The following is a 27,226-nucleotide window of genomic DNA, read 5'->3' as shown; positions in this document are numbered from 1 at the left end:
AAAGAGAAGTAGATATACATAGTTGTACTTACTCTGATTATAAGGCTTAACACCATGTTAAAATTTGCAGTGCTAGAAAATATTTGTAATTTTAGTCTTACAATTCACCCATTTCAAAGTGATAACAAATGGACTTGTTGAAAGCTTTAAAATTCAAAGTAAATACTTATTTAGAGTATGGACAAAAACTAGATGATACCAGGTCTAAAGGATTAGACTTTTAGAACCAGACCATTGTGTTAATGTATATCAAATGGTGCTAAAGTTGCCTCTTGGTTGGATTTTTCTCTGTGTTGCTTGTAATAGTCATTGTTCCCACTTCAGTTTTCCATCGTGTACAGAGATGACTCCATTGTTCAACTGACAAGGGCACATTCCAGGAAAGGTTAGCAAAGAATGGGGCCATTAAATGGTGTCACAGCAAAGAGGACTCTCAGCACTGCCTTTCCACCACAAATTCAATTCCAGCTCTATGAATATAGCTCTTCGCAAATGGTGTGGCTCCACCTGAAGACAATTCGTCACTCCCCCCCCCCCCACCCCCCCTCCAACCGGAGAGAACGGATTGTAATTAAATGGAACAACGGAGGACACAAGGCTCTGTGAATCGGCAGGATTCTATGGTTTCATTTGATCACTGTCTCTTTTTCAGAAATGCACATTCTGAAATTTGTTGGTAATAGACAATATCTTCCAATTTGTCGATCGGCACAAATACAGCACTTCATACATATATCTAAAAACTATTTCTAATACTGATCAAGAGTAAGGCAGTCTAGTTTGATACCCTTAGTTTTTATTGATTGCACATGAGGATATTAACTGGTACATACCTGTTTTATTAGAGACCCAAATAATTGTCTCAGAGGATATGTGACTGGAATTTCCCACAGCCAGCGTTAAAGGGATTTGCCACTGAAAGCTAAAAGAGAGTGAGAGAAAGAGAGAATAAAATTCCATGTAGAAGGGAAAGAGAAAAGGAAATGAGCTGCAAAATTAATGTCAAACTCTGCAGAGAGACTTTTGTTTTGCAGTAACATATTTACTAAATCAAAACTACACAAACTAGAACAGCACAGAAAAATCTCATTTTGATTCAGAATTTTATTCCAGAGTTCTTTGAAATTCCTCTCCCAGTTTCTTTTGCAAACTGTGAAAAAAAATATATACACTCATCATATATACATGCATTTGTATACATACATGCACACACTTGCTGACATACATACACACACACGCACACAGATGACTGCAAACTCAAAAGAATAAAAAATTCACAATCAAACTGGGGAACTGGATTCTTTTCGAAGATGTCACAGTGTCAACTGGTATTTTGCAGATCTGTTATGTTTAGCGCTACTTTACATTTCGATGTTTATGTGGAGTGGCTCCTCCTCCAAGGATATGTAAACTCATCCCATAAAGCAGTGTCTGACAGCTGGTCCAATGACGCCTACCCCCGCCCTCATTTAGCTCCTGTCAAAATGGCCAGAACCCAGGTGGTCTTGGTCTGTTGGCTGCCAAGTCAAATTACCACAGACAGTCGGACAGTGAGCAGCGTAAAAAGACGGACCGCTGAGCACTTAATATCCTCTGAATAAAACCAGGACTCCTGCAGCTCCTCAGTATTCAGTGTCCCTGCATCATGCCTCTTAATTATTTAATTGCATCAATTATCTGGTTTGATGAATCCAGATGCCCATGTGGTCACTGGGCTCGGTCAACAGGGACCCAATGGCCGGAGAAAAATGGCATTGTTAAGCAAGCTTTCATGCACCACAGAAAATTGAACTAAGCATAAAACAAACCATTACAGACATTTTGAAAGGAGAAGCAGAGACTTGGTCAGGATTGAATATGTCAGTCTTTTAGAGAGGATTTGCACCATTTATAACATTACACTTTAAATGGGAGCCATTAATGAGCCAATTAGGCAACACAATAAAAACAGCACCATATGTTTATGTGGAGAACACATGGACAAAGCAGCATAAAGAGTGTGGTACATAAAAGCACTGAAAACATGCTTATAAGTCGTTCTAATGATATCCCCATCTGTCTACGTTAGACAAGCAAACGCATCCAGATATATTCATCCATCTAAATTCATCAGCATGATGGCACAGAGGAAAAATGCAAGGCTATTATTATGTCATCCAAAAATGGAGTGATCAGCCCTTGAAGGAACAGGGATACTATTAAACTTCCTTAGTCTGACTCCATTTTATGTTAAATTGACAAGCATTAATATTGAGTTATTAAGAGCTGAGCTCTTTAGGCAGATGATGTTGAAGGAAGCAGAGTATTATTAACAATATTGTGCTGTTTAGACAGTCACAAATAACAAGTATGCTTAAAATTGACTAGGATTTAGTTCATGCGAATGTGTCATGTGAACATTGTTAGAATGGTAACTTGAAATACCACCATAAATGCAGAGTGAGGGGCAGAAAACCAGTGTGGGCCCATGTGAGAGACATTACACCATTTTGACCAGCCAGTAAGACCATATCCATTACCTCCTTTACCACACAAAGGCATTTAACCTCATCAAACACCAGCCTCACACAGAGAATGACGAGTTATGCTGTGGGTTCCAGCCTTCCCTGTAATCATTGTATAATTGCATAACTAGAGGGAAAATGTAACTGACAAGTAACTGAATTATGTAATGCAGAAAAAATCAATAAGTGCCAAAAGGCTTAATTGCTATCAGTTTATAGAAAACAGCGTGGTCTGTTTTATTATACTGTTTGCTCTACTGCTATTGTAGAACCACAAACAGACATACGAGCTATCTGTTTGTGTGTATACTGCAACTATATCTTGTTGTGTACGTAATTCAATATTTGTCTGGAGACTAGGTGATGGTAATGACTGGGTGAACGGCTAAATAGACCTCAATCACAGGTGATGGGCATTGGCACCTAAGCAGAAGTACAGTATACAGGTTTTTACACACACACACACACACACACACACACACACACACACACATTTGTGGTATCATGACAGGTTATCCAAGATAATTAAACATTGCGCTATATGACTCATTTTTACCATATCTACTTGCAACATCACAATGCAATTTACTGGATTCACTTTGCCTTATTACCTGCTGACAGAAAACATTCAATTTCACCAAAGGCACCTCATGACGACATCTGAATCACTTATCATTGTGCATATGAACCTTTTTATACCATAATGTAACTCACTAAAACCTGAGAAATCGAGGGACAGTCATTATACCTCCTGTTGCATGTGTTTCCTCATCATACCCTGAAGGCATGGGAAAGCAAGCATTTAGACATCCTTTAAATTAAAAAAGAAAATGCTATTAAAGAGACATAACAAAACCTCATAGTCAGATATTCAAGGGTTGTAATTTCTACCAAAAAACTGTGGTACATTTCATATCTTTGGCCAAGGTCACTATACCTCAGTAATCTACACATGGACAAGACCGACAGCATGAGGACTATCATCAGACTGGATTGCTGATGTGCTCACAAAAGCATTGTGCTTTCAATTAGTTTACTCTATTTGCCCATATTAGTCTATGGATACTTAGAGGAAAATTTAAGTCTTTGAACTTCATGTTTGTGTCCTGACCATATTATCAAGAGCTAGATTGCATTTTTGGCCTGCAGACAACCTCTGCAATAGCAATAATGTCAGCAATGGGAGGGGGAAAAAATGAGATCAAGTGGTCGATTCACTGGGTCACCTATTCAACGCTACAGACCCATGAGATGCTGTAATTCATTTAACTCTCAGAGGTTTAGTGATGCCAACGCAGTGTACGTTTCAAATGGAAGCAAAACCAAATGACCCTTCCCCACTCCGACTGATATCAATCTCACTAATCACATGGGGATTCAATACAATTATCCATCAATAACACCACCTGATATGGTTTGACAGTTACCTGCGCACAACAGGATATGCATTAGTCTAGCTGGAACCCACCTGGGGAGCCTAACGTAATTAGTGGGAGTAATTGCATCGCCCCCATAATAGTCATGCATCTCTGCAGGTGACGAGGAAATCAATTTGTGCCTCGAACCGCTAATTTCATTTAGTATTTTATTTTCTACGTGACTTGGGGGGATGGGGGGGGTGGTTTAATTTTTTGGTATAAATAAAAATGGAGGGCAGGAGCATTTCTTGGGAAAAATGAAAGTTGTTAAACACTGTGACCATTACACACTCCACATTAAAGGTGTGGCTTTCTGATTTTGGAAAGTGAATAATACTCATAACTCAAGAATGGCTTTCATTCCTTAAATTGGCTGTACTTTGCTGCAACTTACATAAATCAGCGTGATGTTTGTCAACAATTTGACTGTACCTGGCTTTTCTTTGATGTATTATAGATACTTCATTGGCAAGCATTGTTCCTTGCAATCCTCTTGTATAACTGATGGTATCTACTAAATTATCAACACCAAACAGCTCAGAAAGACTTCAGCCTGAGAGAAAACTTCAAGGAAAGTCATAAAGGAAAGTACAGCTATGGCTGCAGATAACTGCATGTTTAATGTGCTGATAAATGAATATGGAAATGTTTGCAGATGTAACACATTTCAGAGCTCTAATATATAGTTTTGTGAACATTATGAACCACTCTCAAAACAGGGTTACTCAACTGTAGCTCTGATGGTTGATTGCTTTAAACCAAAATAACACATAACTAAATGTAACTTAATTCAAACTGAATGTTTTGCACAGGTGCTTAAGTAGTGTTATCACAGACACACATACAGACACCAAACACACACACATTCTCTCTCTCTCTCTCTCTCTCTCTCTCTCTCTCTCTCTCTCTCTCTCTTTCTCTCTCTCTCTCTCTCTTTCTCTCTCTTTCTCTCTCAGACACACACCACAAAAAACACACATGGAAACAAATATACTCACACATTATTAAAACAGGACTGGTCTCAAAGCGGCATCTATAAGATACAGTTTGAACGTGTGGACATAGCTACTTCTGGCCAGTCTGCGTCAATATGATTGCTCCTATCAAAACCATTTCGTAGGGTAAAAATGCTGGTGTATACTTTCCATAGTTTCAACACAGCAGAGAGTTATAAATCACTATGTTCTCTCTGGTATTCTGCAACATTTTCGACTGTGATGTTGAACTGGTATCTGAGAGGCAGTAATGTGTGCATCAGTCAAACTGGTAAGGGGAGGTGAACACTATGAAAGCAGTCGACTGAAAAGCTGAGGCAGGCTAAGAGTGTGGAAAATACGTTTAAAATGACCTCTCTGTCACTTTCTTGACAGACCAGTCCCTTTGTTGCCACCACTGTTTCTGTTAGGTTATTCTGTGGGCTTCCATAAAGCCTCAGCAAAGCAATAGTGGAGATTTTAACCTCAGCAAAAATTCTGAACCTGACACTGGCAGGTTGTTTGGGTCTCAGCCGAAAACCCCTCTACCTGAGGGTTTATGTCAGAGAAGTCCTCCCCTCCCAGCATAGCTCTTCTGTTGATTCGTTAACTAGTGTTTATTAGCGCTCTTCAAACCTGGGCTCCTACATGGCAGCTGTGAACAAGGCAAAGTTAAAATCAGGTAACATTGTCACTGTTTGCCTTATAGAGATGCCAGAGTTGGAGGCAGTGAAAGTATTTTTGAGTCTTATTTTCCAACAGGTCTCATAAACAATTGATGAAAAGCAAGCTGCAAGAGCAATATGGAGTCATGGTGTGTGATTATCTAAATTAGACGATAGTGGTCTACCATTAAGTAAAGATTTTTTTTTTTTTACCTCACTGGCTTATTCTCTGCACTGAAGCAAACTTTTTCTACTCTACAAAAAGGCAGAAATAAGTTATACATGTCCTTCTTTCTTCCTTAAGCAGTGCTCTGTTACAGTTGTACTTGATGTAAAATGAAGAATGAAGGTACATCCGCATATTTAGAGGATGACACACATGGGATTCTCTCACAGACTTAATCAAGAGGACACAGACAGACAGGGCACAAAGCATGACCAGTACAGACTTGCCATAGAACTAATGTGTGAACACTCAATGTAATAAAAGTGTGAATTATCCTTAATGTTTACACGAGTTACTTCTGTACTAATACCCAGAAAGGAAAACACACTTTTGGAGCAGATCAAATTAACACTCTGGGAGACACTGAGAGTGGTTAAGATTCCAGGTCGATTTCTGTGGTGCTTGTAGTCATGCAGACTCAAATAAGAATGGGAGATTTTCCAAATTAGTCCAGAGGCGATGCTGAATTATTCATCTCACCTTAATGGGGGATTAAACTAATCTATCTGCGAGTGGCAGGCTCATTTCACCATGGCAACATGGCAAGCAGATAGAGGGCATCTGGAGGTGAGGGGTCCACGTGGGTCGCTAAATAATAAATGCTGGGCCAGATCAATACTTGCCTGTTAGCTCACATGCACAAACATGCTATGGTAGGCACTGACTGGCAGGCTTGCTCTGATTAACTACTGTTGTGTTCATGACAAAGGTAGTCCTTTACAGATTAGCAGTGCCTTCAGCTTATTTTCTTCCCGCCCAAATATCGACCTCTCCTCCAGAGCATGGCCTGTTGTAAGTCTGTACTTTTTCCTCAGCATCACTGTCTCACTCTTTGTTTTCAGACACACTTTTCAGTATATCTGATCACAAAGGGCAAGGTTTCTAGTGGATGATTTCATTGCGGGCGTACAATACAGGACGCAGTTTTTTTTTTTCAAATACTTAAAGTTCAGCAGAGATATTTTAATAATCAAAATTTTTGAACTGGAACCCGCAACTAAATAAAAGAATCATAATACCTTTTGTTGAACAGTTCTGGGTTGTGGAGTTTGGCATCCATGTCATAGACAAAGTGCTCTTGGGTAATGGTGACGGTGTTTTCCAGGCTTTCATTGTTGCTGATGGTGACTATGGGGTAGCCCATCTGCAACGTCCAGCGGTCCATCACCTCTTTAATGTTAATGTCCTTCCCCTCTTTCTGCATGGCCTGTGTCAAAGGACATCACAGACCATCGTGTTCAAACGTGGAAGTGGAAAAACACAATAACACAAATTAATAGCAGATATTATGCATGGTTATTAGTTAGATTAGTCAAATAAAACTACTTGAAAAAACCATATGAGACCTACAAAACCCTGAAAACACATCATTTATTTACAGCCTGACTATTCTTGTGCCCAAAAATCTGACCGAATAAAAGTTTTAAGAAATGTATAAATTTAAAAGTGTTTGCTCTCCATACTATGCTTTGGGTTACATAGAATATAACATCAGCGCTGAGATGAAAAAAAAAAGAAAGAATAACAACGGTACTGTTATTAGTTTTGCATTCTTGTAATATTTATTATTTAGGGTGTCATTACACACGCATACACGTATGTGTTTTCATTTTTCAAACAATTCTACATTTATCATATGTAGCCATTCAAAGTTATATATACATTATTAAATATTCACATCTGGTACTCATTTGAATAACCAATGCAGAGTCATAAAATCTGACAGTCAATCAGTAAATGTGTCAGATAGTCGGTAAACTCTTGTCGGTTCCTGTAGTCAGCCAGCAAGTCAGTCTTTTAATAAATCAGTTGGCCAGTCACATACGCAGTCATTAAGTGTGACAGTCAGCAGGTAAGACATTACTCAGACCTTACCAACACATTGAGTGTCTCCGTGAGTCTATCAATTATTTAGCAAATGACTCACTGACTTGTGAAGCAAATTATTTAAACTTGAAGTAAGTCGAACATTACAGATGGACTTGCAGAAAACACCATAGTTACTGCCTAAGGATTTTCTACACTGAAGTGCAATCAAGCAGCAACTTCTGCATGACGGAAACTGAGGAGAAATCTGAGGGGAGGGAGCAGGAAGCTAATCAGAGATTTATGGCCTGACTGAGCTACTCACAGCTGGAGTGCCCAGGCCTCTACAGAGCAGACAGCTACTGTGTACTGGAATCAGGGGCAGCCTGCACAGCACCACACAGCACGAGCATAGCTGGCAACAATCTTGTCAAATAACAGTACCAAAATTTAAGCGTATCAGACTAGGACATCAAATGAGAGACAAAGTACCAACCAAAATGTTTAAATTTTTTTAAGAAAGATTAATGGATCACAAGCAATGAAGGCATTCCTTTCACCAAAAATGAATTAAGAATAAACACCGGCTGGTTTATTTACAGTGTCAACATTCTGCTTTAACCTGGCACAAAAAGATGTGTGAACACAGAGTGGGTCACCCTGCTGTGATAAAGGAGGTACAAGTCTCCCTGAATTGTTCCCCTATACATCTCTGTAATTCAGTGTAACTTACCAGCCTACAGAGTCAGAAAAAGAGCTTCTATGGTTGATTAACAAAGATCCAAAATTATTCTTTGCTGGCAAGTGAGAATGTCCCAAAATAATCCTAGATGTGAAACACACCACTTTAATTGAAAAAGTATAAAGACCAGAAAGATAATCAAACTTTTCTCTGCTCTTCTATTACTCAAGCAAGAACTACCACAGGACATCAAACGCTGATTATTTCTAGCTACTTAATGTCTCCTTAGAATACTGAAGTACACAGCAACTGGGGCTAAAAGTGTTTTCCTACATGGACCAATCAAATTTGTTCTCTGCAAAGTTAACAGCTTATTAAGATGGACTTGCTAACAGGGTGGTGGTGGGGGGGGGGGGGGGGGGGGTTGTTGGAGAATACAATAAGCACCAGTTAATATTGTACTTTTGCTACTGTAAATCTACCAAATACTAAATAGACAATCCAACGAAAGGTGCCTTCAAAATAAATTAATGTTCTGGAGTTGAATTTGAACACTAAAATTTTAGTAGCTATTGGCAACCTGTCAAGTTTGTCTGACAATATACTTTCAGCATCCATTCAATAAACCTTCCTTTTATTGTCCAGTGTCCATCTCCATCTCTCCTAGTAGAAAAGTAATTTCATATTCATTGGAGCTGAGATGAATGTGCTGTTTGAAATGGAGAAGAATAACTGATGCTGGTGTGCCCCCCTGGAAAGACCTGAGTGCGTGTTGCTGTACCTGGTGGACCTGTGGTGTTGGTGGGGTGGATTGGGGGGCAGGCATCAAAGGGGACTGTCACAGTCACTTACACATGGCCAACATTAACTTGACCAGATCAGACAAGCATGTAGCGGTCCCACACCCACAACAAATGGGATATTCTGCCATGGCAAGAAAAAAAACAAAAAAAACAAAAAAACAAAACGAAATGTCTTTTTTTTGGGGGGGGGGGGGGGCAAAAGACTAAAAATAGCTCAATCTTAAACTTTCTGAGTGTTGCCTATGGGCTAGATATCAAAAGTTATATACATTACATCACATGTAACATGATCCTAGAGAATGTTCAACTGAAGCACTCTGAAAAAGAGTATTAAAGCATGGTGTTTCAGCATATATTCTGTCATTCATTTTTCAATTCTAAACAGGCTATTTTAAAATCAAAAAGATATTTCTAAGTTTTACAGGCAAAATTGAATTAAATGAAACAGTTGAGATTAAAACTCCTTTCTTACACGATTTGGACTCTGTTGTAGGATTGAGTCTCCTGACAACTATTTTTACTCAGCCATAGTAATAGATACTTATTTCAGACTGCAAAATGACGATAAATTCAAGGCTTAAATTCTTGTTTGAAGAACACTCAAACATGAATAAAACATTGCAGAGACAATTTCTCAGCATGACTAAAATTAGTCTAAGTAAATGTTTAAGTCATTTCCTAGGTGATGCAGCTTTGTCTAAAACATATATTTAAAAATGCTTCAGATTTTGAATGCTTCAAATTATTCAGTGAAAAATCAAATGTCACCATCCAACTTGTAACTATTTCCCATTTGAAATCAATACAAATGTCCCCTCTTGTTGACCTGCAAATAATGTGTCATGCCTGGAATCTGACAATTCATTTTTCAGTCAATATTTTTTATCTTCATTTTTCAATTTCCAACTCAGAAATGAAAAAAACCTAAGAGCACAATGTTCATGGAGGAACTCAATGCATAATACCCAATAATTTGTTTTAAACCCAACAAGTGTGCAAGAAGCTGGCCAGGGTTAGATCAGCTACACGCTTACACATTCCAAACTCCTTTCAGAGGAAGAGTTATGACTCTTCTAAGAGAAATGCTTAAAATGAAAAGAGTTTGGGATTGCCACGGTTTCTGGGCTTAACAATGGGCTTTATGTGTGTGAAGAGCTGACATATTGTTAAAGTAAATTGGATTTTGTGAATAGCTAACGAATACGGAGAATATAAGTATTCATAAAATGATGGCATGTCAGAAGATACTAATGCTGCGTTTGCCAGTGCGCCAGAAATGGTTATTGAGAACTGAAGGGCACTCCATGGGTCAAGGTCAGTCCCATGAAAAGATTTTCATTCTTGCGCAACGTGTGGAGAGGAGAATCAGATCAGAGTATATCAGTGTGTGCTATACTTACCCTTCTGATCTGGTTAACTGATAATAACTCTTTAGAATTTGTGCATAATCTTCTTAAAATGTGAAAAATTCAAAGTACACTCAATTCATATGCAGTCAAGCAAGTTAGCTCCCCACCTGAATTGCTCCACATGGTTTATGGCTAGATATCAAATGCCTAAGTTTAGCAGACTCAGTTGGAATGGATACTGTCTCTATTATTTATCAGCTGTACGTCTCATGGTCCCTGAGCACAATTTGGCGAGGCGCAGAGACAAACATGAGAAGAGAACAACACACCTGCTTTTTTACCCTGGAGAGGGAACATCCTTCTTGCTCCTCTAAGGTATTCACATGGCAAAAAAGAAAAAAGAAAAAAAAGAAGAAAAAAAAAGAAAAGAAACCCAAGTGACCTATTACTTTTCCACGGACCAACTTTCATTCCATGACATAGACGTTTGACCTGATTCGAAGCAATATATGTTCATCAGAAAACATTTTTACCAAAACTGCAACAAAACTGTCATAAGCTCATTACTCTCATAAGGCCAGTGCTGTGTTTGAAGGTGTAGAGGGAATCTGTACTGGAACAGTGGAGCAGTGGAGCAGCAGACATGAAGTCTTCCTCTTTTCAGAATAGCTTTTTCAAACACTTCCACTCAACAAAAACTCATAAAATCTGACAGGCATGTTAATTGAGGCAAACTCAGAATACACCTACTACAGGCCTCTCATACAGTAACTTTGTAAATATAACAGATTTTGAAAGGGATCCTTGCCATTGTGTTTAATCTAAAGAAGGAAAACTGGGCAGAAACATTTACCAGCCTGGGCTGAACAGATTTACCACTGATAACACAACCCCTGCTCAGGTTAACCTAAATTAAAAAAAAAAACAACAACTCAAAATTTGATGTTGTAATATGTCAGTTCCTGCTCAACAAATTTCCTTACTGGTCAAGTCTGTTCACCCTACTGTGTGTCCACGATTTTAAATAATGCCAAACAGATACCTAACACTTTTTTTAAAATCATTTTTATCTAATCAACATCAAACCTTGCACAACGAACTGCAGGTAAGTGCCACTCCTTAAATCCACATTGCATTTGGACTACAGGTGGGACTACAGCACACATGCAAAATTTAACATTTTGAAATAGCCTTACTCCACTCTGACACACAGATCCATGAAAACTGATATAAAAATATATATGTTCTCATTTAATACATTCTGCTGTTTGGACCTTTAAAAAAGGAAAATCCTCTCATGAGCCACAGATCCAAATAATGGGAAATAAAGTGTGTAGATTCTATAATGTGGACTGAATCAAAATGGTTGTCTGCAGTCTGTGCGGTCTGATCATACCGTAGTGTTTTTCCACTGCACCTATCAATACAAACCAGTTTGCTTGGCCCCCTTAATGGCTGCTTACCCTTGATCTGTATTCATCACTGCCTTTTCCTCGTGTCCAATTTAACATGAAATTGGTCAAACACCTAGATCCAAATCATGTTCAAACCTATGTATTAATTACACTCCAGCCAGTGTGCAATTTTCAAGGAAGAGTCCTCTTTATCTGGTTGATCTTGAACACATGTCACCAACTGGAGTCAAACTAAATGAGCATAAAATAGACTGTGTACCTAATGGCTGAGCAGTTCTGAGTACCAATGACTGAGTGCCACAGTGCATGACCTATATGTAGAAATATCTCAGAACTTATGGGTGTTAGGTCTTTCAGATACAGAATGTAAAAGAACAAAAATAGTTTTTGTCCCAAAAACTGCAAGTTTGTTCACTAGCTGGCCTTATTCTGATGTTTGCCAGTGGTCAGTACCTTCTACATGACAGGACTTAGAAGAAGTGGCATGTGAAACTCTTACCTCAGAGAACTTGTTCCACAAGTCGTCCCTCGCTGCATTACCATACATGTGTGTCATCAAATAATCCTGCAACAGACAAATGAAGACGTGCCAACGTTTTTGATTTTTAATGTTTTGGATTTTTTTTTAGTTCAGCATGAAATAAAGTAACGTTGACTTGTGGAACATGTACTTATAGTTCTATGTCAGCATTGATTTAATTAGTCAATGCATAATCAATGCAGTACATGATTAGGCATGTCTATTTTGGTGTGATTGGTTACTAGTTTGGAAAAGACACTAAATCAGGCCAGTTACAGGACAGCTTTTTGTGGAGTTTCATGAGTGAATAAATTTTCCACAAAAAAAAAAAAAACTTGAGCAGAATTTCTTGAAGGAAATGAAGACCAGCACACTGGATGAGCCAAATACATTGTAATGAAAGAAATACCCACAAAACATGAATAAAAAATTAATGACCTACAGAAACGCTCCTTCACTATTGCTAAAGTAAACAAGAGTTGCAGACATCCTTAGGAGTACTTTTTATAAAATACACATACACACACTAAAAAAGCTGAACCTTCAACTCAAAAGAAGACGTCAGAATCGGAAGTAATGAGTTCCCAGTGGCCATCTCTGTGATACAGCTTTCTCCAAAAACATTTGAGAAGCTTCAGGTCAAATAAGAGATAAATTATTGCAAAATATCATATCCTCCGAACTTAAAACGAGGTAACAACATACATGGTCATCCAGTGATTTACTAATAAGACAGTTAACATTTCAAAATAAAGTTTAACTCTAAAAAAAACACAAGAAGCTGAATGTCTTTATTACCATCGTCTAACACACTACTCCAGCCTCAATGACTCAGGTATGCACCAGTGACTTAAGTCAGAACCCAGAGTGTGCATCAGCATTCAATCTGATGGTGCAGCTGAGAATCCTTCCTTAGGCCAAACATGAGAGCCAGATCATGTTTGAAAGACCATGACTTCAGTCCTCAGACAAATACACTTCTGCCCCCTTATTCTCAGGAATTTAGCCACCTGCAGTGCGGATGCAAATCAGACTGTCATGACACAGTAGAGCATTAAGCCCCACAGAGAGACTTTCTTACTTCTTCTTTACCTCTTGCTGTTGTTTGAAACACTCAAAGAAAGCTTATTCTTAGTCTGACAGACTTTTACAAAGTGAAGGAATAATTTTAGGCTTCTAAGACGCAACCTTGGTGAGTCTTTACACAAAATATTAGTGACATGTCCCCCTGCAGTTACTATTAGCCTGAAATATGCTCTGTGGAGGTGACAAAAAACTAGAAAAATAGCTCTAGACAGGCAGCAGAAACCTGGTGCTCTTTCTGACCTATATCTTTGTTTATTTTGTCTTAGTTTAATTATAGATTAGACTGTGTTTTCTGGTCTGTCTTTCTCTCTCACTCTCTTTCTGTCCCACTGGTTGACAGCTGCCTTTAGGCTAGATGACTAGAAGGTTCAGTTGTGCCTGAGGACTGGCTATCAGTGGTTTTTGGCGTCATTTTGACAATGATGATTTCTGATAATTGGCAAAGAGTAAATTAAATCTAAACATCACAGGAGTTTGTATGAAAGAGGCATTGGGGTTCAGTTAACTTCACTAAGCTCAATTTCAAATATTTAGATAAAAATGTGGGGAGAAAACAATTCCCATATGACTTAACACTTCTCATGGAACACATAACATTAAGTACACTTATCAGAATGTTTCACTTAATCTCTTTTACTTAAATGATCACTACGTTGCCTCCATTAGCATAATGACAAATAAAGAGGCAATTAAATGTTATCTGGCTCAGATGTATGACACCAGGTGAAAGCATTGTCCTATTATCCTACATTAAAGATTATTTATAAATATGGAGGAATTAATGTTTGCAACATTAAATGAACAATAAACTTGCCTCATCTTGTCTGAGCGTGTTTTAAACAAGTGTCAATTACAGACAAAGAATAAATTCTGATAAAGCAGCTCTAAAAGTAACTGAATTAATTAATTCTTGAAATTTTCAGGCTGTGTTTTGTGTCAGTACAAATATATATTCACATACAGCAATAAAACTGATTTACAGTCGATCTGATAGTATAATTACATGCACGTACACCTCTTTTCAGTCACACATCATCTGTTCATACACATGTACAGAAATTTACTTGGCTGTTTACATGGAAAAGAAGTTGCTGATATCCATACATTTGCATAACCAGCAGAGAGGCATCCGAGCCCATTTCAGTTTTCTTGTCATATGTTTAGTGTATGTGGCCTTAGACTCTGATTCAGTGAGGGAGCCACTATTTGCTGCTGTGACCTAATGCCTAATGCAACAAATACGCAGCACAAGGCACAAATATTCTTTTTACAGTGTGAAAGCAAATAAACGCACAACATCCGCTCATGCTGAGATGGTTTTGGATTACTCTCTGGGATTGGTCATGAGTCTAATTTTTTTTTATAGTCTAATTTCAGCGGAGAGGCTGGCTGATATTTCCTTATGACACTCTTCTGGACAGGCGGGAATGCTATAAGTTTGGTTAATCGGATATTACACGCAAATCTGACCTCATCCCATGATGCAGCATATTCAAATAGCTTAGCAAGAAAATCAAAAGATTGATCGCTCTCTCCCCTTATGTAATTGCTTTTTGTGCTTGCAGCTCTTTCAGAACAGGCAGAATGCTGTATAAATAATTCATAATTCATCCATCTAAATAAGCTGCCTCCGAACTGATTTAAAGAGAAATATGTATACAGTTTTGTGTTTAGGAAAGTCATTTTGAGGCAATTGAGGTAAATTGTTTGGAGAGGTTGTGTTTACGTCCACTGTACATTAAAAAGCAAAGGAGAACGAGATTATGTTAGGAAGAGGTGAGAAAACGTGATGAGCAGGAGAAAGAGAGAGAGAGAGAGAGAAAGAGAGAGAAAGAGAGAGAAAGTTGACAAAGGACTGCTGTTGTGCTGTTGCTTTGCCATTTTTGTCAGTTGTAAGGGCTTTGATAATGTCTTTAAATTGAATTTGAGGAGCATCTGGCCATTTCATCTGTTTTTAAAACACATTATAGGCCCACAAAGCCAGAGGCAAACTCAGAGGCCTTCTGTCTCTCATTCATAGGGGATCTTCAAAGAGCTGACAAAAGTTAGTTTGCTAGATGGATTCTGTGGAGTAAGCACCCTGGAGCATACAATTGCATTCTAAGGATGATGATACATTGAAAACACTAAAGTTTCTGCATCCTTAAGGCAAGAAAAAGACTTGTCCAGATTTCCATGACAGGAACTTATGCTCTATCACTTTCGAATTTCATAAACAGTTCTACAAACATTATTATGATGAGATGTGGAAAACAATTTGCAAGCAATTGATTGTGACTCAAGACTGAAATAATGTCATACCCCTGTCACCTGAAATCAGACTAGAGTGCACAGCACAACACTTGGAATTATATTGTTATTGTTAGTAAATTATTATTCATTTATTTCTCGGGTCCTATTATAAAGCACCTGTATTTACAGCTCTGTCTCACATTCAAGTAAGGGAGAGAGAAAGCGCTCAGCTAGAAGACACCCTCGGCAGGAGAGAAAGCAGTAATTGAGGTCAGGGTGTCAACTACTCCATGACTTCTCCTTTCCTTAGTCTCTCATTTAAGCATTCTCCACACCAGCTTGTCTGTTGGCTTTAATTATGCAGAAAATCATGGGAAGAGAGAAGCTTAAAAACCCAATGAAAAGCCCCCCTGCCAGGCTATAGGGAGAAGACAGAAGAGGGAGTTTCATTTTTGCTGATATGGGTGAATTAACATGTTGAATATTTTTGCCTACACTGCTTCTTAATTCAGCAAAGTGCTTCAGAACTGTTGGGAACCTCTGTATAAACACAACGTCCCAAAACAGGAACAGTTTAAGAACTCTTTAGCAGCTTCTCAAGACTGCGGTTTAATAACTGTATTTAACAGTTTCCTGTAAACACAGGGATTCTCAATACCATCGCTATGCAGAGTCTTTCTTTGTCTGCCTTTGGCTTTGATATCTTCTTCATTCTCTTGTAATTATAATCCTTCATAGAAGAGGAACATATTCCTCAACACTGTCTCCTTTGCTTGATTGAGAATTCTCATGGCGTGTTGTAATTTGGCAGGACATCTCAGTCCGTTCTGTGGTTTAAGCGGTTGCCACTGTGTAGGGTGCACCTGTCTGGATAGAGGCACAGCCAAGTAATGGAGTTCAGCCAATCTCACCAGTGTCCTCACCAGTTTCAACCAGACAGTCAGTGTGCATGTTTATGTGAGTGGTTGTACGAGTGAGAGACAGAGGTGGAGAGAGAGGAGAACTAAGTCTTATTAAATATAAAATGAATTGTATATCACAGACACGTCTGAGAAAAGCAAAACAGCCCCGGTTCATAAGAGAACTGAGTTTAGTGCCAGCACCTAATTTCTTTTCAAAAGTATGTTGTCTTCTTAAAAACAGACTGGTTTTGTAAATAGCCCTCATCAATGAATGCACACCAGGGAATCAGAAGTGCAATCCTGACTAAACCAAAGAGTGTCACCCCCCTCTTTTCTCTAGTATCAAGGGCTTTTTTACTTTTGATCTCCACTCCAGTCGTGGTCAGAGTTCTAATCAGAAGCAGTGGACATTCATCCTTACACTGTAAAAAGCACGTTTTAATTCAAATAAGAGAGACTGATTTGCCAATCGTGTGATACATGTACTTCAGAATGGGACTGAAATTATAGAACAACTATTCTAGAGCTGGACCACGTAATAGAACACAATTTAGAATCTCCAGCAGTGCACTCAGGAAACGCTCTTAAAAACCTCTTTGATCTTAGGTGTTTTAGCAGGAATATCAGATTGAACCAGCTTTTCTTGTTGTATAATTCTCTCCATTTTTATGCATACGGTATAAGGCTCATGGTGACAAAGTACTACTAGCACGCTCATGTTAAAGTACTTGTCAAAACAGTATTTGGAACAGACAGATCAATTTATAAAGGCTAACACCTTTCATGTTTGTCAAGAAAATCATTTTTTCAAAACTGTCTATATCATACACTACTCATGCCCTGAGCTGCAATTACGTTGCTCCACTCAACAGAGGTGTGCATTCACTGTCTTCCATGAAGAAGATGTGGAGATTAAATAAATGAAAATAGGTCAGAACACCTTTGAAAAATTTATAAGCACGGAAGTCGGTAAAAAGTGTAGTATGGAACATCTTGTAATTCAATAAAAACCATAATTAAAATGTATTATGCATAATTCACAAACACAGTTTCCTCATATGCATAATTTTCTAATATACATACAGTACATACTACATGATTAAGCACAGTAAGCCAAAAGGTGCCGCAAAGTAAGAGGGAACATAAAAGTCTGTGCTCTCTAAAATGACTCAGAACTCTGTAGTTGAATGCCCCACAAGTCGGAGGCAATCTTTCATTTCATTTGGTCCACACTTGAGGGGCTAGATGTGAAACTCAGCAAAAGCTAAATAACATATACAGCAGAAAACAGTTTTCAATGCTGTTCTTATGGCTTATCAATCCACTGATTTTCTTAAAATCAAACATGTTTTCAAACAGAAATTTACAGAGATAGGTTGTATGTAGTCTCCTACCATTTCAATAAAACCATGTCACTTAGCCAAATGTCTTAATTAGCCTGATATATAATTATATTACATTATTTAGTGAAGTAAAAAATATTGGAAAGATGTGACATTATGCACTAATGTGACTGGGTAAGGGGGAGAGAGAGAGAGAGAGAGAGAGAGAGAGAGAGAGAGAGAGAGAGAGAGAGAGAGAGATTCAAAGACTCACATTCAGACCCCGCTGGAATACTAGTTGTCCCATGACATTAGCCAACATCCGGATAAGGGCCGCCCCCTAAAGAAGGAAAGTAAAGAGTAATTAAACAACACAGTAACTTCAGGTCCATCTCAGTCTGATTTCTTCTCTCATCAATGGTGTGGCCAATAAATGTTTAACAAAGCCAAGGAGGGATAAAGCTGTGCAATATTAAATTGGTAATATTAAAATGTTCTTCCTTCATAACAGTGACTTAGCACCGCTCCATAATGAACAAAACATAACATGACAGCTTCTTATACAACTATACTTGTAATGTAATGCAATGCATAGGTACAAAGGAAAGCTGCATTTACCAAAGCAAACTCTTGCAGACAGGATATGACAAATCCAGGTTTATGTCAGATATGTATTGTATGGAGTCTAAACACAAAACCCATCTGGTATCAGAGCTCAGCGTGAGGTGAAATCATATCAGTCCTAATGCTCCAAATCCTCCTACTCTTTGTCCCTCTCTCATCTCTACTCAATCTACAGTTGCTAGTGTTGTCCCTTCTTAGTGTGAGGGCACAACTGATCCTGTGGCTGAGTTGGAGTACTCAGGGTCCACAGAAGGTCTAAGTGAAGAGAGATAAGTGAGCTCCGGGCTCCGAGTGAGAGCCTCACCAACAGCACCGTGACTGACATGGCTGGCAATGCGGGTGGACTTTTCAGATGGGTGGGCTGCTGCGGTGTGAGATAGGTCAACTCCAAAGAGTTTCCGCCCTCACACCACAGTAACAAAGGAGAGCGTTTCTGAGATGGATATCTACCAATATTTTGAAATGTTGTACTCCTGATGTGGCTGATTGAAACAATGAAACAATGACAAAGATATGTTTGAAGTAAGAAAACCAAATGCTGCCATGCTATAAATGGACAAGAATGGTTGACCAGCATTTTTAATTACTATCCAAATCTTGCATTAGTTCTCAGACATCTGGAGTCTGAGGATAAGCTAGCTTGCTTCAGTGGGTTACATAAAGTTGGTTATCTTGAGACAGAGATAATTAAAGAGATTTGAGCTGTTATTGTGCCACCACTCCCCCAAGGCTCATGCTTCTTAGTACCTTAATTCAAACCATTTCTCTTTCTTCAACTGAATACAAAAAAATGTTTTTATTTAACTGTTTTTCTCTGCAGGACAACTTGAAAGTGAAGTTGTTTCATTTTAGATAGCCTGCAGACAGAGTAATTCAAGGTTTATTCCAGGAACTTACTTGCGCTTTTACGGAACCTTGGGTGTTAATCAATTTTGGGGGGGCGGGAGGCATGACTTTCAAAAGCCCTATTAACTACACAGAAATATACCTATCTGAAAACAGTGACGGTGCTAACATCAGTCTCAGTTTCAACTACTGTATTGAGTCCTCAAGGGGTCAGATAAGGAATTTCATTGAGGAGTATATCAGAAATGAACTTGCTTTTTTATAGGCAATCCAGTCGAAGACTCTATCGATGTCTGTGGCCTCAAACACCTCCTGAGAGATAGGGTGGGAACTGGCCAGCCCATCCAACAACATCACCTCATGCAGGACATCAGTCAGAAAACGCTGCTTCTCCTGAGGAAGAGAGAGAGAGAGAGAGAGAGAGAGAGAAAGAGAGAGAGAAAGAGAAAGAGAGAGAGAGAGAGATTTGACACATTTTCTTTGTTGTTTTCCACAGATGTGCAATCTCTGAGCTCTGAAAGAAAACAGAATATTTACTCTGACTTTAGGGTCCTTCTGAGCATTTTTCAGTGAAGTACAGGGAAAAATAAATGCAGAGGAATAACCCAGCTGGAAATTTTTTTTTTTTTTTTTAAAAAAAAGCAAAAATTTTTTAAAATGCTTTAAAATCATAGGAATTCAATCATTTTAAAGAACTTCCGTGCGCTTATACTTTCAGTCTTGAACTCTAAATCGCATCAGGTTTAAAGAAAAACAAAACAAAACAAAACAAAACAAAGAAACAAAACAATACAAAAGAAAAAAAAAAAAAACAAGAAGCTTTTGACCTCCAAAATCCCACCACACTATGATAAAGTTTTACAGAAAAACTTTTAAGGGCATAATTTATCAGGAGAGGGGGCCTGCATGGCAAGGTTCAGGCTAGGTCAGAAGAAGGAAACAGAGCTGAAAGCTGAAGCTGCTCCATCTGGAGACTGTGTGCCCTCACCAGTCTGTTTTTAACAGGCACACTGAGAGCCAAAGGCATTTTCTCATAGCCGTAGTACTGTCTCCCAATGGGACCCACTCTAACGGAGAGGAGCTTCGGTTGTGCTAAAGGAAATACTAAATGCTCTCATCTTGGCCTTACAGGTTTGGGATCAACCATTATGCCATGGATAGTTCTATTCTTCTTTTTTACAGCCGTCTTACTTCAGAAAAACCACTGACAACACTGAAACTGCCGTTTGAGTCTTAAAAACAAGTTTGCGTTTGATGCTATAAAGTTCATTATATCCTTTGTATGAAAAATTCCTTCTCATTACTGTATTGGCAGCTTGATTAAAAATCCAGTTTAAGACATTAATCCAGGAGAATGGTATGTTTTAATCAGGGGATTTGGACTCAAGCAAATAATTTACCAAATGCATCCCGAAACAAATATGCCATTAATTAAATCACCAAGCACAACAAAGTTATTCTTTCAATAAAAAGAGACTACCTCGCCAACCCCTGAGGGCAAAGCCCATCCAGAAAGACTCAGCGCGTGATTTGACTATAAACATTTCGAAAAAAAATATTACATCCTCTAAGGCATAACCATCTAATGATTTCTCTGTTACTTAATAAATGTGAGATAATAACTTTGGATGCTTTGATCTCTATGAGGTGTTGTTCCTGTTTCTTAGGCACAGGTGTCAGAAACAATTCTTGTAATCAGAGATGCTTGAAAATGTACAGGTAACACCAGGTGCATCTGAGCAATGGATAGCACACATCATCAGCAGTCCCTACACTAAACAGCATATGAACAGTAAATTCTACAATGAGTCACTAGATCACCTTTAATGCCAACTGATATCTCCAGGTGGTTCTGACATGTGTGATGACGTTGGAGTTGCTCCAACTTAGGGGATGTTCACTTTTTTTGATACAGTATATGGGCCAATTATAACAATCACCTAAGTTCCATGCTGATACCTTATACATTTTTGTCAATTAAACACTTGGTCATTTTTCCATATTTTTCGTCAAAACTCTCCTTTTCCATAAAATGCATTGAAATATAACATAGATTACTATGTCTTTAATGGGGTGGCTCTTTTGAAATTGAATATCCAAATAAAAGCTGCCTTCCATATTGTGTTAAATCTGATTGATACTTCATCATTGTCGTTTCATACTAACAGGAGCGAGACCAAGTGTTTTCCAAATAATTGTGTCCTGTCTCTGTACTGGCAGAAGCTAAGTTGCCCACGTCAGAGATTTGTAGCTTAATATAGGGTTCCTACTGGATTTCAACAATAAAAAAGTAAAGATTGTATACTGAGAACCTATAAGAAAAATCCCTCTAAATATTTCAAGAAGAATATTTTCAGTGATAACACATTCAATATAACGAAGCTTAAGGGTAAGCTTAAGCCAGTCAGAGGGTTAACATGTGTTTCTCTTGTGACTCATGACTCTAAACCCAACACTCCAATACTCAAAAGCAATATTAGACATGGTCAACAACCACAAAAAAATAAAGATGTACTACATTTATCCATAATATCTAATGTATGTTACATCACAGATTTTCTTTCAAGCAAATGAGATACCAAAAGACAAAAAATACAGAAAAAAAGAATGACCATGTCTGCTCTGACAGAGGGCTAAAATATAGAGGGAGAGAAATATAATCTATACTGATGAAATTAGATGAACAGCACAAAATGGACTTAGTAAATCAACAGGAAGAACACACAAATCAATATTAAGGAGGTTTACTTTCCATAGATCCTAAAATTGATCCCTAGTTGTTGGCTCCCGTCTCACCATATTCCCTCGTGGCACGAAACACTCTAAACTGGCTCTGAAATAAATGAACGAGTCCCTTGGTATGAATCATCTACTTTTCATTACTTTTAAAAAAAACAACCAGCAAATGTAGGGTGAAATAACTTTTAATGGAAATATTTTCAAGGTACAATTACCTCTGGATAAAGCAGCAATACAGAAAGAAATTACAATTGCTTAATGGTCTAATACAAAACCAGTTTCTCTTCAGCTCTCTCTGTCGGTCTCATTCCCTCTGTTTCTCCCCCCCCCCCCTCTCTCTCTATCTCTCTGTATTTACAGTAGCTATTCAAGTGCAATTACCAAAATCATCTGAATCAGTTTGGAAGTCTGTGTCCTCATTAATAAAAATCAAACTGTCCCATATCAAACAAGAACACTCGTTACAAAAATCATGCTTGATGGATGCTCATTTGATACCAAGGTAAGAGTAAGTTGCATTATCAATTTTTTTTTTAACTTTACACATTTTGCTGTATTTCCATTGAAATGTTATGAGTATGAACATGATTTGCTTCAGCACCCTAGTGCTTCTGCTTAATAAGCGCACGAGTGAATCCATCCAACACACAATGAAAGGCTTGCATGAGACAGAGAGAGAAGAAGAAAGAAGGGCTATGGAAATGCACCAGCTGGCTAGGCAGTGTTGATGCTATAGAAGTCACATAACAGCGCTATAAAATTAGTGCCATTAGAGGAATCTCCATCTGGACCATATGTGCTCTCAACAGGCCTCTCAACACTGCAACTGATATTTCATTTGCATTCTATCTTACTTGCTACTGAACAACGTCAACTCCCTGCCTTCATATCTTACAACGGTGGACAAGGGCAAAGATCACAGCTCACACTGACCAAAGAGTCACAAATGAGACACAATTTGACTCCTTTTTGTGCTGAGCTTTAGGACCTGCTCAGTGAATTGGCAAGTTCCTCTAAGGGGCATCAAGGACAAACTTATATGGCATATGTGTAGATGAGGGCCAATATATCACGTAAAAAAAAAAAAAAAAGTACAGTGCAGATGTTCATGGGAGATGCAGTCACAAACAAGTGAGCAGACCTTCAGCCCATTAATCGTGCTGACAGATACACTCAGCCAAGTGAGCATTACACTCCTTCCATGCCCTAACTTACCTCCCATTCTGCTCGCACTCAATATCATCAACAGCACAGAGCCAGGGGATCCATGATAACCTCTTATCTATGTGCCAGTCAAGTGTGTCTATTAGTGGCCCTCAGATGTGAAAGATTCATTCCTCCCCAAAATGACCTTTTTTGAGTGGTACTTTGCTTGGCTGACATCACGTGTCCAGATAGGCTTGCAGCACTGCACTCCACACATACAGACATGAGCATACGAACCAGGTTTTGTGAGGGTATCCTGTTCATTGTTTACACGAAGCGAAGATATTTTATCTGGCATCTGGCACTGCTACTGACTTGAAAGTGCACTCAACCAAATTAGAACACAAAGTATCAAGGGTAAAGTACATAGCTAAGGCAGAGATAGTGCCTCTCTATAACTCAAGAGTTTTGAACTTTCCTTTTCAGAGTTTGCCCGTATGCTGTCTGGAATCTCTCTGGGTGATACCAAGTTCATCAGAGTTATCAGTGTACAACACCGCTCCCTTGACAGTAAGACTAAAATCATTTAGTAGCATTTTAATGATGGCAGCTTGGCAGTTATCAGCACCTGGTTTATGATCCTCCTGCTTTTCGGCAATCCTTCATCTTCCAGTCACCCATACAGCGTGCACTGCTAGCCACAAAAACCCATGTATTGAAACTTCACCTAAACATTTGTGTGTGAATATGAGTATGTGGTGTATGAGGGTTGAGGTGTATCTCTGGGACAGAAATAGCGCCCCAGCTCAATGTAAGTTCATTTCATAAAATAAATACGTAATTGACTGCAGTTACTACTGATAGCCAGAATATGGAACTGGTCGTAATGTGAGTCTAAATCAAAACTCTACAGTAACAACACAAAGAAGTGTGTATCATAGATCACAATGAAACCAAGCTCAAGTCCACTGAATGAAAAAACAAAAACAAAAACAAACAAACAAAACCAGTGATGTTGAATAGTGAGCCACTCTGTTGTATTTGTTATTCTGATGGTCTGCCTGTATATTTAATTTCATGAGCTAAGCTACAAGTACCCACCCCCCTTCCACGCACACACACACACACACACACACACACACACACACACACACACACACACACACACACACAATCCTGCTGCATTAAGTACTGGTACTCAACCAGATGGGTTCTTTGTCTCTCTTGGAATAGCATTATGTTGATTGCTAGTGTAGTGTTACTCTGAGACAGCACTAACACAGTGAAGAGGAACCGTTTGTTCACTTGCTGATTTCATGATGCTGCTCTCAGACCAGTGACCTAAGGAGAGATTTCACGGAGAGATATATAAGCGATAACTGGATAAATACACATAAATCCTTAAATAAATAAATGGATAAATAGAGGAGGACAGGGAGTACATCGTGTTACCATGTGCTCAGCATGTTGAGGTCAGATTGTTGTGTTGTGTTAAATAGTTAAGAAAAAATGCAAACAGTGACACATCATTTGAGATTTAAACTGAGAGTTATATCTACCAAATGTCATCTGTTTGAAGATGCTTCGCTGTAAGGCTTGAGAATTTCCATCAAACCTTCAGATGTTCCCACGATCTAACTTTCTGGTTATAGTTTGGTACATCACAGCCACATAGTGCAAAATAATAAGATACTATTAAAGTACATAGGTGATATAATTACATGAGGGAGATACAACAAGCTGAAGAGGCACAATGTGACAGCACTAACTCAACTGTTTTAGCTATCAGCAGATAGGTGGAATGTCATCTAAATATGAAGTAAACATAGATGTAACATTTGGCTGTAACAAGAAATTGCAGTACATCCTGCTTTTCAACACTCATAAATGCTTGCAGCCACTTATAAAAGATGTCTTCTCAGAGCTCAGTCCTATTAAATAGCTGGGTAATAACACAATCTATAAAGCTGAGCTTAGACAACAACGGAGAAAGACAAAGTGTTAAATGGAAAATGGAAAGTTCTTAATAAAAACTACCGAGGGGCTCTATGGGGGGGGGGAATGATGTTCATTCCTAGTTTTTGAAATTAGGTTATTTTCTTTATTATTTATTATAAAATGACACCTGTGAACTTCATCACAGGTGTCATTTTATAGATTTTGTTACAGTCGGAATGTGAAGTCAGACTACAGACTGCTCGTAATAAAGATTTAAACAGTTGGAACAATTTGTTCTTTAAAATCCCATCACAGTCCGTGCCACGCATCTGTGCCTCTGTTTGGTGTGCTAATTCCCTTGTGATGGAACCATCAAACATGTGTGCATTTCATTAACCCGTCACATTAGTGTGTCTCTTATTCAATCATGACTGTACAGAATGGCTGAGAGTAAAATAGAGGAAGACCTGAAGTGTTCTTCACCCCATTTGTAAAGGTTGTCTCAAAGCACTTCATTCCAGCTGTCTAAAAGCTGCAGATGTGAAAATGGTATGAGTCAGGCATTTCATAGACAAACAAACGATGTGCAGATTAGGTCATCCCAGTTCATAATCTAAGGAGGCAACACTGACGCTAGAGCATACCAGGAGACTTTGTCACAACACTGTTCTTCTTATTCAAATGGACAGAAATGTCCTGCTGTACAATGATAGGTACAGCAGTGTACATTTTTGTGAACATGTGATGCATGAAACGAGGGGACCAAAATAGACAGTATCCCCTATGGGCAGAATTGTATCCATGGGCAGAGGTGCCAATAATGGCTTTTACAGATCCAAAGACTAGTAACTAACAATGGGGATGATATGTAAGTGCACGATCCACTGGGTGACGACAGACCAGGCCATAAAATATCTTTTGACACCACACCAAACCTCTGTGAGGGCTGGTCAATATTTAGCCCGTAAAAAGTCAAGTGACTTCTGATTGCATCACGGCCAGTTTTTCACCAAACGTGCTACAGACAAGACCAGAATTAAAATGCTGTCAATAGGTAATATTTATAGAGCCTGTCTATGTTGTCATCAGTATCTCTTAACGTAAATTGATAATTTGAAGAATTGTACTTTCATATCAGCATATATTATACCTCAGTTATCAAAATGAAGTATGGGGAAAAATCATTAGTCAGTTGAAAATGACCAAAATTCTCAGTATGACCTCTGCTATCCAATCAAACAAGAATGTTAATCAGTCAAATAATTTTGAAATGGATTTCATGTTCTTGTTCTGCAATATTTTATATCTTGGAATGTCATAGTGGTCAGGTCAACAAAATTTTTCAGAGTGTGCACCACTAATTTGTTATGGATGAGCCGTTAGAAACTTACCATATTCCACTTTGGGAAAAGGAAGTCAGTTCCAACATACTCAAAGAAATGGGCAAATCCTTCCTTCAGCCACACATCCTCCCACCACACTGGCGTGACCAAGTCTCCAAACCACTGCAGAGGAGAGACAGGGGAAAAGAGTCTGTTAATAGCAGTTTTAGGAGGGAGCGTTAAGGTAATTTCATACACTTTTTCACAAGAAACCTCATTTATTTCTTGTTGGCTATTTCCTTTAAAACTGCCAGTTTATCAAATGATAATGTGCACTAAAGCACAGAAAGAAAAATTTCCAATTTTTCAATTTGTTGTTAATATTCTCTGTTCTCAAAGCACAGTGCCCTTGTAATGCAAAGCAGAGAAACGTGTCATGTAGCAAACTGTTATGTTCACAAGTGTTTTGAACTATGACTAATAGGAGTTAAAACAGTCCATAAGCCACAGTCACACAAACAGAACTAATTTCTCCATTTTAAGCTACTTTACATCATGGCACAGTGCCTAGTACAAATATAATACTGGCAAAAATAAGAAAGCCATTTTCTATTGTGAAGTACACAATCTGCATGCATGCAATCTCCAAACGATAGATCCACTGGATAGAGCAGATAGGGCACACAACAGGGCTATTTGCTGAAGAA

The 27,226-nt window shown here is 38.5% G+C and overlaps 1 protein-coding gene across 1 annotated transcript in view; it reads right to left on the bottom strand.

Annotated features, from left to right (window-relative positions):
• LOC115821812 (thyrotropin-releasing hormone-degrading ectoenzyme-like) overlaps positions 1-27,226 on the bottom strand; it is an 85,322-nt gene that overhangs the window by 15,827 nt on the left and 42,269 nt on the right. Inside the window, exons 5-10 of the mRNA XM_030785601.1 lie at positions 26,589-26,702; positions 19,630-19,767; positions 18,179-18,244; positions 12,342-12,407; positions 6,807-6,994; positions 834-922 (exon numbers count right to left, since the gene is read on the bottom strand). Of these exons, the coding sequence (XP_030641461.1) occupies positions 834-922; positions 6,807-6,994; positions 12,342-12,407; positions 18,179-18,244; positions 19,630-19,767; positions 26,589-26,702 (661 nt within the window). The remainder of the gene's footprint in view (positions 1-833; positions 923-6,806; positions 6,995-12,341; positions 12,408-18,178; positions 18,245-19,629; positions 19,768-26,588; positions 26,703-27,226) is intronic.

The sequence above is a fragment of the Chanos chanos genome, chromosome 1, assembly GCF_902362185.1.
Source record: "Chanos chanos chromosome 1, fChaCha1.1, whole genome shotgun sequence".
NCBI lineage: Eukaryota > Metazoa > Chordata > Actinopteri > Gonorynchiformes > Chanidae > Chanos > Chanos chanos.
This window is presented reverse-complemented; position numbering and strand designations above follow the sequence as displayed.